Source organism: Nothobranchius furzeri, chromosome 12 (assembly GCF_043380555.1).
Source record: "Nothobranchius furzeri strain GRZ-AD chromosome 12, NfurGRZ-RIMD1, whole genome shotgun sequence".
Taxonomy (NCBI): domain Eukaryota; kingdom Metazoa; phylum Chordata; class Actinopteri; order Cyprinodontiformes; family Nothobranchiidae; genus Nothobranchius; species Nothobranchius furzeri.
Genome location: NC_091752.1, coordinates 27,941,504 through 27,957,468, shown reverse-complemented (window position 1 = coordinate 27,957,468; position 15,965 = coordinate 27,941,504). Strand labels below are relative to the sequence as shown.

Below are 15,965 nucleotides of genomic sequence, written 5' to 3'. Positions count from 1 at the left end.
CACACACACACAAGTAACATTGTGCACATTTGGCTGTTTTTACCTTTTTTATCAGCACTATTTCTGATATTATTATTTTATTCCATTCATGAGAACACAAGGTGATATTAGATATATTATCGTTTTTGAACTTTGAACTAGTTACAAGGAATAAACACAAAAGATGGGCTAAATAACTGAAAACGAAAACAACTAAATGACTCAGGGTGGATGTGATTAGTGCTAATTAGGCTTAAAAAACATTTTGCACAAACATTCCTGACACCTACTCTGTGCTCTGGCCTTTTTAGAAGCGACCTTTAAGTCGTTTCACCATCTGCTGAGTTGCAGCCTGAATGATGAAGGCTAACAATGTCTGACAGGTGTGGCTGCCACCTCATTTTAAGTCGTGCGTTAGTGGTACTAAATGGCATCGCAACAACTGCACAGACCAATAAGGAATCACCAGACAAATGAGAAGTTCACGTAGACCTTGTGTAGTCTCCATAGCACATGGTGCATTTCGTTTAACTTCAGCTGTTTCCCACATAAAACTCTGACCTGACAGCAAATGAGTTCTTGTCCCAGTTTAAAGAACTCTCACATTACACAAAATCCCAAATCTCCTCGGCCCATATTTTATCACACAAAAAAAGTCAACTTCATTGCCATTGTTCCATTTAGCCAATAAAAAAGAAAAACCCAAAAGCCCTTGGCCCTTTTTTCGATGTTCAAGAAAAAATGTGCAGCTATTACTTCCATTCCTAAGGACCACAATGTCATTATTAAGAATCATCTGAGGAAAAATATTTAAATATTTTATAAATTTCAAAGTACCAGCTGGTAATTTAAAGTGTCCCACGTGGATATAAATCAGGTTCTCTGCTCAGTTGCACATCTGGAGTGTCACCAGCAGGAGTCAGTGTAGTTTTACCGCTGAGCTGCACTGAGCAGCTGCTTCTTCTTGGCAGAAGTCGTTAGTTACCGCAGCAGCGCGAAGAGAAAAGGTGAAGGTTTGTTGTGAAAACATCAGAGATATTAGAAAGGTTAGGGGTGACCGACCCGCTGCTGGAGTCTGTTAGCGTGTTGTTTTAGAGATGTTTAGCTAATGTGTAGAGAGAAAACCCTTCTATGATTTAGTTTTACACCCGTTTAGACCACCATGGGTCAGCTGTTCTCGTCAGAAGAAGAGCTTTCTCTCCTCAAGGAGGCACTTGGTTCTGTCATGTATGAGGCCATGTTGGAAGGTGGTGCTGTACCTGACCTCGGGGTCGTGCATCCTCTCATTCTAGCCAATCAAAATGAGGATTCTGCTTCTCAGCCCCGTCTACAGGCACACCTGCAACAGGTAATATGATTTTAAGCAGGCAGTGAAATTATGAGGCTGTTCTGCCTCACCTCGTCCACAATAACATTCACGTAAATTACAATAAATTGTGTATGATTGAAATTTTCGTGATATAAAAGGCATGCCATCAAAATGCATTTCATTTCGTAGTGTGCACAATGGTTTACGAGGCTACAGAGCGTTGTGTACATAAATAAATGCATCATGAAAAATGGTCTGTTTGCACTAATAAATTCTGCTTTCTGCAAACTGCAGACAGATTAAAATTGTAATAGCAAATTTTTAATTATTATGGTATCATCTGCATGTGACACGTCCATCTCTAATGCATGAGTGGCCATGCAGTTGCATAAAGACAAAATGGTGCAAAGACACTTTGTGACTGCAAAATATCAGGTCATTGGAAATAGGTATGGATTTTTACGATTTTTTTTCTTATAAAACTATGAGAATTTTAGTTTGTGTTCATGACATCGGCCAATTTACCTCTTTAGTAGAGCCGATTTACAGTCAGGCTGGCACATCTGTGGGCAGCACTTTGCTGCTGCAGAGTTGTATTAAAATATCTATGTTTTTGAAAAAAGAGCAAGTAACCCCTGCCAGACTCAAATACCACTTACACAATAGCATCGGCTCCACTCCGCTCTGCTCGCCCCGGCCTGGCCGCGTTCATTTCACACCGCCTTAGGAATGCAGATGTGATTGAGAACGTAGGTGGTCTTTGGCCTGTGATGTCATGAGCACATCTCTTGAGACTCTGATTTTGCATCCTGCTTTGCTGTGTCTGGCAGCACTGTGTGTGTGTGCCTCCTCACAGCAGTGAGAGACAGAGTAAAACGGCTTCAGTCAGTGGCTCGTTAACTCTACATCATCCAGAATGATAATGAATCGCACATGTAGGAAGCCCCCTAGGGCTGATTCTATCTCCCAATCAGAGGCTCCCCAAACGTTATGTGATTTTTAGCTGGCCAATCAGCCGGCAGTGGGTGTGTCGGCCCAGTTCGGCTCCAGGTAGACCGCCTCCGGAAGAGGGCTGAAAAGACGGCTGGTTGTGCGCGGGAAAATCCAAATGAGAATACTCCCAAAGTGGTTCAGGCAGAGTGGAGCCAGTGCTAGTGTCTAAGCACCAGATCTTCACCCCCATTTCCTGTTTCAAAAATGCTCCACAAGGAGGCATTGCATGGCAGACTGAGAGGGCGGTGCCGCTAACAAATACAAACACACACGCAGGCTTACAGCGGCATTGTGACATCATATGGTGCCAGCTAACGTCATAGGATACCTCTTAGACCAGGGGTGTCAAACTCATTTTAGCTCAGGGGCCACATTGAGGGAAATCTAGTCCCAAGTGGGCCGGACCGGTAAATAAAAAAAAAAACTTCAGATTGTTTTCTTTGTTTTAACACAATCAATATAAAACGAGGCTGGAGCCTGAGGACAGTGTCGTACAAGTACAACACCTGAAGTGTACTTGAAAATTTGAAAAAATAGAAAATAAAAAAATCAACAAATAAAATAAAAACATTCCTTAGTGATTCAAAGAGCTTAAAGATCACATGGCTAGATCAGTTTCATGCAGCACTTAAAGTATATTTGACTCATTTTACTTTACATCTTTTAGCTTTCACCAGCACATCAATATCAGAAGTCACATCCTGAGTGGCAGCCAACTTCAGGATGTGATTCAAGTTCTTGTGTGAGCCTTGAGCGCAGCTTTGTTTTATTTATACTCATTACAGAGAAAACTTGCTCACAAAGATATGTTTATTTTCACCCTACATTGTAAAGTATGAAAATAAAGTTTACACAACCATCTCGCGGGCCGGATTTTACCCGCTGGCGGGCCGGATCCGGCCCGCGGGCCGCATGTTTGACACCCCTGTCTTAGACAGTAGCGATGGCAGATTTAAAATCAAATGTAGTGCAGAGTTTTTACCTGAAGAGGGCGCAACACTGACAGTTTTAGGCAGAATATTAAAATTTTCACTAAGATGCACTTAAGTGCTAGCCTAGTGAACTAGACCAAATTCTTGCTTTGCAAAGTAATACATTTATTTAGTCTGGCTTGCCAGGCTACTAAAGTGCCAAGTTATTGATTACATGCATTTATATAGTTTATCAGAAAAAAGTTGATTGGGGGTGACTTGTTCTTAAATCAATGCTCAAAAACATTATTGTCAACTGACATTTCTTTTTTTATACACATTTAGATTTTTAATACCTGCTCAGTTTAGTCATTTGTTGGATTAAATGTTTGATTTTAACACGGAGGAGTCACAGAATGAAGATTATACGATAGTTTAAATTCAGAGTTCAAAAAAGTATTCAGGTTCATAAATGTTGTGCATCATCTGTTATAAGAAAATGTTAATATGCAGATAATGCAGAAAACATCTAGATATCAGGCTTGAAACTCGGTAGCACAAATCTGCCAACTGCTGGCGACGATCATCACATTTCAGCACTGGCAATAGAAAACCTGCATCGGTTGTTTTATATTTGGAAACCATACTGTCCAACCTGGGGGCCCCCATACACTCAACACTTCCACCTGTCCATCCTCACCTCTCGGCATCCACAACCCCACTAGTTTTAGTGTTCCCCATTTAACCATTCAAAACTTTTCTCAATTTTCCATTTGTTTGAAACCCTCCTGTGTTCTCAGTTCCCTTACATTCCTTTAAATAATGTTAATGTTGTTTAGCTTTTAAGTTGCCCCCATAGTTTGATTTTATCTGTTAAACTGAACATAAAATCACTCCTTGTGCACCAACAGCCTGTGCTGGTAGACCAAAATTCAACCTTTATTGAAAAACACAAAACCACACATGTAGGACAACCCTGCATTAGGTGGTGTGCTCGCTCTGAAATAAACAGCGTGTGCAAAATGCTCATTGATCACCTTAAATCCACCAAAGTGCAGCTGGAGATGAAGTGGGAAGATGCTGCTGCCTTGACTCTGTTAAGGGAGAGGGAAAATGAAGCTCCTGTGTTTTAAAAAACGGAGTCCTGTGGGGATTAATAGGTCAGAAATCGATACAACAGGAAACGCGGAGCAGAATGATAATGACAGAATGTTTTCCCTTCAAAGGTTAATATTTTGCACTTGGCTGCATTAAACCATTGAGATGGATGATTGTATTTGACTTGCTATTTATAAATAACCTCCCTTTGTTTTTAATGCAGCTGCAGAGGGACATGGGAAACCGTGCGCCAACCTACCTGAGGGATCTGATTGGCCGACTGTCAGCCTTCTCTGACGAGCCGCGCCTGGCAGGCCTGGTGGGATTAGTGGTAACTATGGTGATGGATATGGCCTACTCGTCATCAAAGCGGCCATCAGGAGAGAAGGGAAGGTCAGCTGGGTCGTCGTCGTGTCAGGTGATTGTAATGAGGCAAATACGATGAAGCTGAAATATTAATAATAACTTTAATAATACATGAATGCAATCAAAATGATTTAGCCTTTTAGTACCAAATATGTAAACATATCTTTTAAAGTTATTAATTTTAAGCTTGCAGTATAATCTTCTGTGTTCAACAGTTTCTCAAATGTCATTGAGGCTTACAAACGTACCAATATGCATGCTCGTGATCATTAAACAGCATGCTATGATTACAAACCGTAAATAAATGATTTAGTTGACTAAGGATGTCTGTGGGATTCAATTTCTGAGGCTGATTGGGTCTCTGCAGGTGTGTCCTCTCTAGAACTGACTCATTCCCTGTGTTGATCTTAGTGTGACTGAAGTAGAAGACCATGCATGAATCTAAAATAAAAAAGCTTTGCAGGTTTATGTTTTCATATTAGTTCTTTTAAATGCCATTTTCAATGTGATCTGGACACTTTTTTAAAGTTATATAGCTATAGGACCACACATGATTAAAAAATTACTGTTGGCACTATGGAGACGTAATCTTTTATGAAATATAAGTCACTTTGAGACATTTTATCAACCTGGAAAAAAGTTGATGAAATCACACCCCCACCCACTTAATATCGTAACACTAGATCCCCAGCAAAGCGTCATGGGCTCTTGAACGAGTAGAGAAGCTCAGGCAATATGCACGCCAGCAGCGGACTGGCCATACAGAGCACCGGGACATTTCCTGGCAGTCTGGACCCCTTGGCGGTTGATTCCACCATGCGATTCTCCGCATGCACACACACTCTCCCTGGACTTCAATTATTGCCCCAGTCTATTCCTGACACTCGTCCACCAAACTTTGAAACCGTTCAGCTAGCGGTTAGCATTATAGTTGTACTCACTGCTCTGATCTACCCATCGGGTGATTGTAATGCCAGAATAGTGCCAAAATGAAAAATAATCCAGGTACTAGTTGAAGTTCAACAACAGTCATCCGTGACAACGATTCCAGTCAAACACAATCTGGCTCAGTCTTTGAGAGCTCCTGAAGATAAAATCCAACCATATCTGTCCATTAAACTCTTCCTAAAGAACATATTTCTGTACCTCTAGCTTGCAAAAATACAATTTGGCATTCTAGGCATTATTCAAAGTGCAGACTAGATAAAAGAGAAATCACTTCTCAGACAGTATGGATTAAATCACCCACTCGCTACTTTCAACTTGGAGGAAGTGGCCGTTAGTGTTTACAGTCCAGGGGATAGGTGTGCATCTCCCTGGGCTGCCACCTTACCTTGGTGGAGGGGTTTGAGTGTCTCAATGATCATATGAGCTAAGTTGTTTGAGGCTTTCTGCTTCTGGTAGGGTCACCCATGGCAAACAGGTCCTAGCTGAGGGATCAGACAAAGAGCAGCCTGAAGACTTCTTATGATGAATTATATAAATGTAAACCGTGTTCCCTCGCCCGGATGTGGGTCACCGGGGCCCCCCTCTGGAGCCAGGCCTGGAGGTGGAGCACATTGGCGAGCGCCTGGTGGCCGGGCTTTCACCTATGGAGCCCGGCCAGGCGCAGCCCGAAGAGGAAATGTGGGTCCCCCTTCCCATGGGCTCACCACTTGTGGGAGGGGCCAAAGGGGTCGGGTGCAGTGTGTGATGGGTGGTAGTCGAGGGCGGGGACTTTGGCGGTCTGATCCTCGGCTACAGAAGCTCTTGGCTCATGGAATGTCACCTCTCTGGTGGGGAAGGAGCCTGAGTTAGTGTGTGAGGTTGAGAGGTTCCGACTAGATATAGTCGGATTCGCCTCAACACATGGCTCTGGCTCTGGATCCAGTTTCCTTGAGAGGGGTTGGACTTTCTACCACTCTGGAGTTGCTCCCACTGAGAGGCGCCGAGCATACTAGTGGGTGGGCATACTAGTTGCCCCCCATCTTGGTGCCTGTACGTTGGGGTTTACCCCAGTGAATGATAGGGTAGCCTCCCTCCGCCTGCGTGTGGGGGGACTGGTTCTGACTGTGGTCTGTGCTTATGCACCAAACTACAGTTCAGACTACCCACCCTGTTTGGAGTCCTTGGAGGGGGTGCTGTAAAGCGCTCCTTCCGGTGACTCCCTTGTTCTGCTGGGGGACTTAAACGCTCACGTGGGCAACGACAGTGAGATCTGGAGAGGTGTGGTTGGGAGGAACGGCCCCCCGATCTGAATTCGAGTGGTGTTTTGTTATTGGACTTCTGTGCCAGTCATAGATTGTCCATAATGAACACCATGTTCCGACATAAAGGTGTCCATATGTGCTCTTGGCACCAGGATACCTTAGGCCGCAGCTCGATGGTCGACTTTGTTGTTGTTTCATCTGACCTGCGGCCGCATGTCTTGGACACTCAGGTGAAGAGAGGGGCGGAGCTGTCAACTGACCACTACCTGGTGGTGAGTTGGCTCAGATGGTGGGGGAGGATGCCGGTCAGACCAGGCAGGCCCAAACGTATCGGGAGGGTCTGCTGGGAACGTCTGGCAGAGTCTCCAGTCAGAAGGAGCTTCAATTCCCTCCTCCGACAGAACTTCCAAAATGTTCCGGGGGAGGCGGGGGACATTGAGTCTGAATGATCCCTTTTCCGTGCCTCCATTGTTGAGGCGGCCGACTGGAGCTGTGGTCACAGGATCGTCGGTGCTTGTCGTGGTGGCAACCCCCAAACCCGCTGATGGACACCGGTGGTTAGGGATGCTGTCAAGCTGAAGAAAGAGTCCTATCAGGTCTTTTTGGCCTGTGGGACTCCAGAGGCAGTTGACGGGTACCGGCAGTCCAAGTGGAACACGGCTCGGGTGGTCGCCAAGGCAAAAACCCGGGCATGGGAGGAGTTTGGTGAGACCATGGAGCAAGACTTCTGTTCGGCTTCGAGTGCGCTACCAACACTATCGATAGTGGGGACGGTGTGCTGCTGATCTCTACCCAGGATGTTGTGGATCGGCGGGCAGAATAATTCGAAGAGAATCCCACCGACACGTCTTCCAGTGAGGAAGCAGAGTCTGGGGACTTTGGGTTGGCCTCTCAAATCTCTGATGCTAAGGTCACTGAAGTGATTAAAAAGCTCCTCTGTGGCAAGGCTTCAGGGGTGGATGAGATCTGCCCGGACTTCCTTAAGGCTCTGGATGTTGTGGGGCTGTGTTGGCTGACACGGCTCTGCAATATTGCGTGGACATCGGGGTTAGTCCCACTGGACTGGCAGACCGGAGTGGTGGTCCCCTTATTTAAAAAGGAGGACCGCAGGGTGTGTTCCAACTACAGGGGATCACACTCCTGAGCCTTCCTGGTAAGGTCTATTCAGGGGTTCTGGGGAGGAGGGTCCGTCAGATTGTTGAACCTCAGATTCAGGAGGAGCAATGTGGTTTTCGTCCTGGCCGTGGAACACTGGACCAGCTCTATACCCTTAGGGGCATCCTGGAGGGTGCGTGGAAATTTGCCCAACCAGGCTACATGTGTTTTGTGGATTTGGAGAAAGCATTTGACCGCTTCCCTCGGGAGGGGGCCCTGTGGGCGTACTCCAGGAGTATGGGGTACCAGGCCCTCTGATATGGGCTGTTAGATCCCTGTATGACCGGTGTCAGAGCTTGGTCAGCATTGCCGGCAGTAAGTCAGGCTCGTTCCCAGTGAGAGTTGGACTCCGCCAAGGCTGCCCCTTGTCACAGATTCTGTTCATAACCTTTATGGACAAGATTTCTAGGCGCAGCCAAGGTGTGGAGGGCATCCGTTTTGGTGGCCTGAGGATCAGGTCTCTGCTTTTTGCAGATGATGTGGTCCTGTTGGCTTCATCAGAACGTGATCTTCAGCTTTTGCTGGAGCGGTTCATAGCCGAGTGTGAAGCAGCTGAGATAAGAATCAGCTCCTCTAAATCTGAGACCATGGTCTTGATTTGGAAAAAGGTAGAATGCCTTCTCCGGGTCAGGGATGAGGTCCTGCCCCAAGTGGAGGAGTTTTAAGTATCTCGGGGTTTTGTTCATGAGCGAGGGAAAACTGGAGTGTGAGAACAATAGGCGGATTGGTGCTGCATCTGCAGTGATGCAGGCCTTGTACCGGTCTGTCGTGGTGAAGAGAGAGCTGAGTCGGAATGTGAGGCTCTCGATTTACCGGTCGATATACGTTCCTACCCTCACCTATGGTCATGAGCTTTGGGTAGTGACCGAAAGAACGAGATTGCGGATATAAGAGGCCAAAATGAGTTTTCTCCAAAGAGTGGCTGGGCTCTCCTTTAGAGATAGGGTGAGAAGCTCGGTCATTCAGGAGGGTCTCGGAGTAGACCCGCTGCTCCTCCACATCGAGAGGAGCCAGTTGAGGTGGCTCGGGCATCTGGTCAGGATGCCTCCTGGATGCTTTCCTGGTGAGGTTTTCCTGGCACGTCCAACCAGGAGGAGAACTAAAGGTAGACCCTGGACACGGTGGAGGGACTATGTCTCTCACCTGGCCAGGGAACGCCTTGAGATTCCCCCGGAGGAGCTGGCCCACGTGGCTGGGGAGAGTGAAGTCTGGGCCTCTCGCCTTAGGCTACTGCCCCCGCGACCCTACTCCGGATGAAAATGGATGGATTGATGGGATAGGTGTGCAGTTAAAGGACTACCCTAGGGGCACTGCAGGATGACACAACCCTATTCCATCCAGCCATTTGCAGATGCTTGGTAGACCTGCATAGGATCTATAGCCAAGGCAGACAAATGCATACGCAAAACCAAAAACCTCTCTGGCGGATGTTTTCGATGAAGAAATAATATAACATGGTCAAAAGCTTCAAAAGGTGGATTTTGCATGATTTTATGGCTTTAAAATTTCAGTCCCTTGTTGTTGATGAAAGGAAAAACTAAATTAGATTTTCCACCTTCAGCAGAGAATCTGGGAGCTTGAAGAGGTAATGGAGGAGTACCTGAAGCGCTGTCGGATCAACCTGAGTGATAAAAGCAGGTTGATCCAGGACTCTTTCAGACTTGAAAACCAGTTCAGCCTCCTCCTCACGCAGCTGAAGGCCTGCCTGCTGGGTGGGGACTGCGACTCCAGGTGAAGGACAGTTTTACAGTGTTTGATGTTGTGGGGATGAGGATTTGCTCCGCCTTTAAAGGGACTTTACGGAGTTTTGAATTTTTATGCTCGCGATTGCCCCCTCAGGCCAAAAGTGTAACGGCAGCTTCAATAGGAGGCTCGTGCACGAGGCGCGCATGCTGTACGTGCACACTCCTTAACGAAAATAACAGCTGAGCCGAAGCTCTGTGGAGCTGACAGTCCCGTGTGTGTGTGTGTGTGTGTGTGTGTGTGTGTGTGTGTGTGTGTGTGTGGCCCAGAGGACAGAGTACAGGAGAACGCGCAGCTAATTAATTAAACAATTTGGTTCTGTACCTTTCTCTTCAGCACAGCTGACAAAGGTTAATGATGGGTCAGTCCTCCTGCAGGCTCAGATCATTCCCTTCCCTTGCTTGAAAAATTGTTCCAAAATGAAAGTTGAACCCACATCTTTTTTATCTGTGAATTGAATGCCGTTCGGCGAGTCTCAAATAAAAATTTGGGCATCTTACTGTAAAAAAAATATATCATTAATGTAAAAAGGAAACTCTAAAACAACCATGTTCACATCCAGAATCGAACCCAGGTCTCCTGCACAAAAGCCCGAAATCTTACAAGGCGAGCTAAACCACCAGTGGTGACTTCTGTATCTGTAACATTTATATCCTTGATCACAGCTGGAACAACGTTCAAAGAACGGTTCAGAGGGCTATGCCTGAGCGTGAACGCACATGAAGCAGCCTGCTCGACCCGAGCAGCTCTCTTTTACTGTGATTTTACAGAAAAACAGGCAATCACAATAAAAATGCCAGGGCTCATTCTACAGGACCAGGGCATTGCTGGAGAATGCATGAAAAAGAAATGTATTATTTCTATACATGTTTTGGCTGTCAAACTTCCATAATGCCCCTTTAATGCTGCTTTCCTGCAGGTCTCTGAGACACTGGGCGTGTGGAGCAGCTTTTCACACTCAGATGTTGGCTCACCTGTCTCGTCTGGAGGAAAAGGCCGAGCCCTTTTCTGCCAGGGCAGCTCTAGATCAATACAAGCAAGATCTCAAACAGATCATTCCTGCCTACAGGTAAAACTAGAAGTGCAGCCGTATTATTTCAGCTCACAGGAAAAATATTCAGCCAGCCAATTCTTACATAATCATGTGAGGGAAAACTAGACAGCTAAAAATGTTCTAGTAGTTTGAGATCAGACAGCCCTTGAGCAAATGAATCAGAATTGTCTATTAATTTGAGAAAATGTTTTAAAAGTCCATCTCAGAAGAAAAGATGATTAAGTGCTTAAGGTTGTACATCTCCATGATTTCCTTTATCCTTTATCCTAATTTTCTGCTTTTCATCTCAAATTCTTCCTATTAACCTATATGAAATGCCGCAGGAATTATAGGTCTAATACAGTGGTTGTGGTGAAATGTCGAGGAGTCCTTCTGGCAAATTTGGACCCATGCAGAGAGGTGCCAGAGGACGGCACCATGACAGGACTCACCGTGATGGACAGAGAGACAGGAAAGAGTGTGAGCATTCCTCTCTCCACCATGGAAGCAGATATAAGTAAGCTTTCCTTATCTAACTTGTTAAAATGTTTTTGTTTTGTTTGCATTTAACTAAAAAAATCCTATAATTAACAGGAAGAAGATGTAACGATTCTGATCACAATGCTTTAAATCTGGACCTCATCACCTCAGATCAGTACGCTCAGGCTTATCTAGATCACCTCTTCTCCAGTAAGGGACCTCTGGCAGAGCTGGAAAACTACTTTACCCAGATAGATGAGAGACTGGGAATGCAAAGGTACGACAAGCAAAGTAAAAGCAAGAATGCAATAAGAGAGATGACCGAACAAAGGGGAGAAGTGCATCTTTCAGACATGGTGGAGGGAAACACAGAACAGCAAAAAATTGGTGCGAAGGAAATCGGAGAATGGACAACAGAACATACGGACGGTGCAGCCAGTTTGAAACTGAGTATTGTAGAGACACAGCCTGAGGAAAGCCTCAGTCAGGCAGATTAGGGATCACCAAGTGCATAAATGCTGATTTCAGTCGCCCACTGAAGGAAAAAAAACTTAAGCGAAATCTGAGATTTTATGTTTCTTTCTAATTCAGAAAAGAGCTTATTGTTCAGTTCTCAGGAAGACATCACAAGTAACCTTTATTCTGTTTGGATGCTGCTATTCTGGATTATTTTCTAAATAAACAAAAACATGCATGTTGACAAATGTTTGTAACTGACACCATTTCTAAATTTAGGCTTTATTTTAGTGAGTGTTTTTTTTCTTTATATATATATATATATATATATATATATATATATATATATATATATATATATATATATATATATATATATATATATATATATATATATATATATACACCATAATTTCCGGACTATAGATATATATATATATACCATAATTTCCGGACTATAGAGCGCACCTCAATATAAGCCGCACCAACAAAAAAAAAAAAAAGGTTTTCTACACACACGCGCCGCACTCAAATACAAGCCGCGGCGCAGCAGCCACATGCAGGTCTCCGGCACACAGTGCATGTATGGCCATAACATAAGATAATGAGACAGAAAGACGCTACACAGAGGTTTTTCGTTGTTTTAATTCAACAAAACTTTAAAGACGGGTGAGCACTGATAGCATTCATATTTCTGGATGGTTATAAAACAAAAACAGAACTGACACGTTATTACCGGTAATTTGCATGTTTAGAAGAAAAGAACAGCGCTGACACAGCATTCATAAGCCCTGGATGATTAGAAAATAAAAACTGCACACAAAGCATGCCTGGTTAGTAAATAAAAGCCACTTGCCTACCAGAAAAAGTCATTTGCTCTCATCTTCCTCTTGCACACTGAAGCCATTAAAGTCCTCTTCTCCAGTGTTGGAGGTGAACAGCCTCAGAAGAGCTTCGTCACATACCTTTTCTGTGGCGATGTCAGTGTCGCTGTCCGTGTTACTGTCATCATCCTGGGTGAAGCTGGCTTGAATGAGTTCTTCCCGCTGCTGTCTCCAGCGCCGAACCATGGATTCATTCATGCCAAGCTTACGTGCGGCAGCACTGTTTCCCTCCTTTACTGCCAGATCCATGGCCTTCAACTTAAATGTGGCAACATATGAACTCATACGTGTAGTTACCATGATGAGGGGGTATGGATCTGAAAAAAATTATTTGTCGTGCCGGCTGCTTGCATGTGCTAAATTAAAATGAGCACTTTCTTCGATTTCCACTTTTGACTTCCACCTGTTTCACTTTCTGCTAAAGCGCCCCCTGGCAGGTGAAGGAAAACCTTCAGTAAAGCCGCACCTCATCATAAGCCGCTTGGTTCAAAGCGTGGGAAAATAGTAGCGGCTTATAGTCCAGAAAATACGGTATATATATATATATATATATATATATATATATATATATATATATATATATATATATATATATATATTGCCTTTCAGTCTAGTTCTTTCTCCAAAGTCAGTATTAACTCATGTTTATCAGGTACATAGCCTCATATATTCCCATCTGTACCACACCTATATGTGAGAAATAAACATTCTTCCTCATAATGGATGTTAAAAAACACCAACCCTTAAATAAAAACAAATTTAGTCTGTTTTTGTTGCTGTTCTATAAATTAGTGTGAGATGATAGAAGGAATACTTGTTTCTTGAAGGAAAATGCTGTCCCTTCAAGCTAACTTCCATAAAGTACAAAATGTTGCTGCCTGTTCTGTCAAATAACAAGAAAATCCTTTCAAACTGAAATTATTTCTTCAAATTGTTAAACATTCACTTAATTTTCAGATCCGATGAAAGGTACTTAAAGATGCAAAATTTGAGAATAAAGTAAGAGTGCCATCCAGTGGTCAAATTGGGTTACTGCTGCACATTTTTCTAAACAAATCACTTTCTCACTGTTCTGTGAGTTTCATGGCATTTGCAAGGTACGAATGAGTGCCAGGAGATTCAAAATGACAAGCAAAGATGGGCCATACAAAGTAAGTTCATAAGTAGATAAATACATTGTTATATCCTGGTGTTAGCACTCTGTTGTTTTACGGAGGGAGTACTTACAGCACTTATTATGGATATATGCCTCTGGCATCAGAGGAAGTGTTGTTTTTACTGTGTTGCTGTTAGCTTGCTGGTATCAGTCTGTTAGACGACAAATCAGGTGCTGTAGCATGTTGCATGGTGGTCGTGTAGGGTTAATAAACTACATATCCAGGAATTAAAGGCTGTTTCTATCAGCTTATGTTTTAATCCCTAAGAAGATCAAATAAATTGACGAATGAAAATTTTATGCATATATATATATATATATATATGTGTGTGTGTGTGTGTGTATATATTAGGGTTGTCACGATACTAAAATTTCAAACTCGATTCGATACTGGAAAAAAAACTCGATTTCGATGCTATTTAAAAACACCAATTTATTGAACAAGTTTATTCAAAAAATAACATTCCTCAATTTATATTGCAAAAATTAAATGTTAAGAATTAAGTGTATAAAGTGCTTAAACCTTTCAAGTATCAGCATTTTTTAAAATGTGCATACAAAAACTGGCGAAAGTTAACACTTTAATCATGAATTGTCTCACTATATATACACTATTTGCAGAGTGATGTTTTGCTGCTTCAATTCTGTTTAAGGTGCATTTTTGTCATAAGATGTAATGCCATATATTTTGTTCTGTACTTTTGAACAACTCTGTTGGTCAATAAAGGGAGAAAACAAATTTCTCCACAGTAGGACAAAGGTACATCTACCGGTAATCTTAATAAAAATAGATTAGCGTACGGCAGTGATGTCATTAAAAGCGCCGGTTAGATTAGCCACGGCTAGTCTGTTTACGCCTAGAAATCCCAGACCCGCTCCAAACAAACAGGGTAATCACGTTAATGATTCCTAACAAAACCTTTCGACATTGAGATATTTTGGTGCAGATAATGTCTTATTTCGAGGCTGCACCATGGGTGCCCGGCCGCACCTGTTATATGGATATACACTGACGGCGATTCGCCGATGGATCTAAATACCCCGGGGAATCCAAGTAGCACCAAAGTTGTCAGCGTGAGTAAACAAACGTACTGCATGCTAGAAATTAAGTCCGGGTTGCAATAAACGGGAGTTTCATTTAAGCACATAAGCGTGAATATACAACTACGTGTCGGACTTGGTACGCTAATTAAGTTGGGCTGTGAAGCGCCTCCCAAATTCGCTGTTTATGTTTTTGTTTATTTATTTGGCAGACAAAACTTGGATCAGAGACAACTCGCGTGGGAAATTGCAATGTTGCCATGCGGCATCTTCTTCTTCTGTTTGTCTGGGAGGCGGAGGCTGCTTTACGGCATCTGGCTGTCGTGCGTGTCGGTGTACTTGAAGAAGGCTGTGTATAATAGTCCATAATATCGATACCACAGGGATGGCATATCTTATTTAGATACCACTTTTAGTATCGATTTATATCTAGGTATCGATTTTTTTTGACAACACTAGTATATATATAATAGATAGAAATTCATACACCAACTTGCCTGGTCTATGTTTAATCAAAAGATTATAATATTTAATTAAAGATTTAATTTAATAGCAAAAGTTATTTGTTAATTCAGAAGATCTAAAGATCTTTGCTTGTTCAGTGATCAATATACACCCACTCTGTGTTTATTTCAAGAAAGTTTAAAAAGGTTATGAAATTTATTACTAAACAATTTAAACATGACAATTTAAAAAGACAATTTATAAAAGCTTTGGTATTAAAAAGACTTTGGTATTAAAAAGCAACCCTGTGTTTAGATGAATCTAAGGCAAAGTGTGTTTTGTTTGCGGGTGAATGGTCTCAGAATGTGTATCTTGAAAGAGAGGACGCGTTCTGGGTGAAAAAGAATTTGGTTTGCGAATAAGCTACGTTGTTCTTAAAAGAGCATTCGGACGCAATCTGTGTCTACCTCACCGTCAGACGACCATCGTCATGGATCCGGAGGTCAGAGGAGGATGTTGAACAGCCTCAGGGTACTGGGTCCAGTAGGGAAGACCGATGGTACCGACTTCTCCGGTCCTAGAGATGCCGCAGGCACACAGGTGGAATTGGTTTGCGTCTGCAGATTCTTAAGGAATCTCGTAGCATCAGCTTGTTCTGCAGGTGTCGTTTTGTTGTGTCGGAGCAACTCTGCCAGCATGACAGAAAATGCTTTGTTGGTTAAAGAGAG

General features: G+C 43.3%; 1 protein-coding gene across 2 annotated transcripts; it reads left to right on the top strand.

Moving 5' to 3' along the window:
• Nucleotides 1-897: 897 nt before the first annotated feature.
• LOC107375888 (uncharacterized) lies at nt 898-11,952 on the top strand. Of its 2 annotated transcripts, none has more exons than XM_015944703.3 (6): nt 898-1,327; nt 4,514-4,708; nt 9,565-9,731; nt 10,663-10,812; nt 11,121-11,293; nt 11,371-11,952. In XM_015944703.3, exons 1-6 carry the CDS (start codon nt 1,142-1,144, stop codon nt 11,751-11,753), a joined length of 1,254 nt encoding a protein of 417 aa, XP_015800189.3. In that variant the 5' UTR covers nt 898-1,141; the 3' UTR covers nt 11,754-11,952. The 2 variants fall into 2 exon arrangements, with proteins under 2 accessions (XP_015800189.3, XP_015800188.3); XM_015944702.3 differs by having other exon boundaries at nt 9,562-9,731.
• Nucleotides 11,953-15,965: the final 4,013 nt, after the last annotated feature.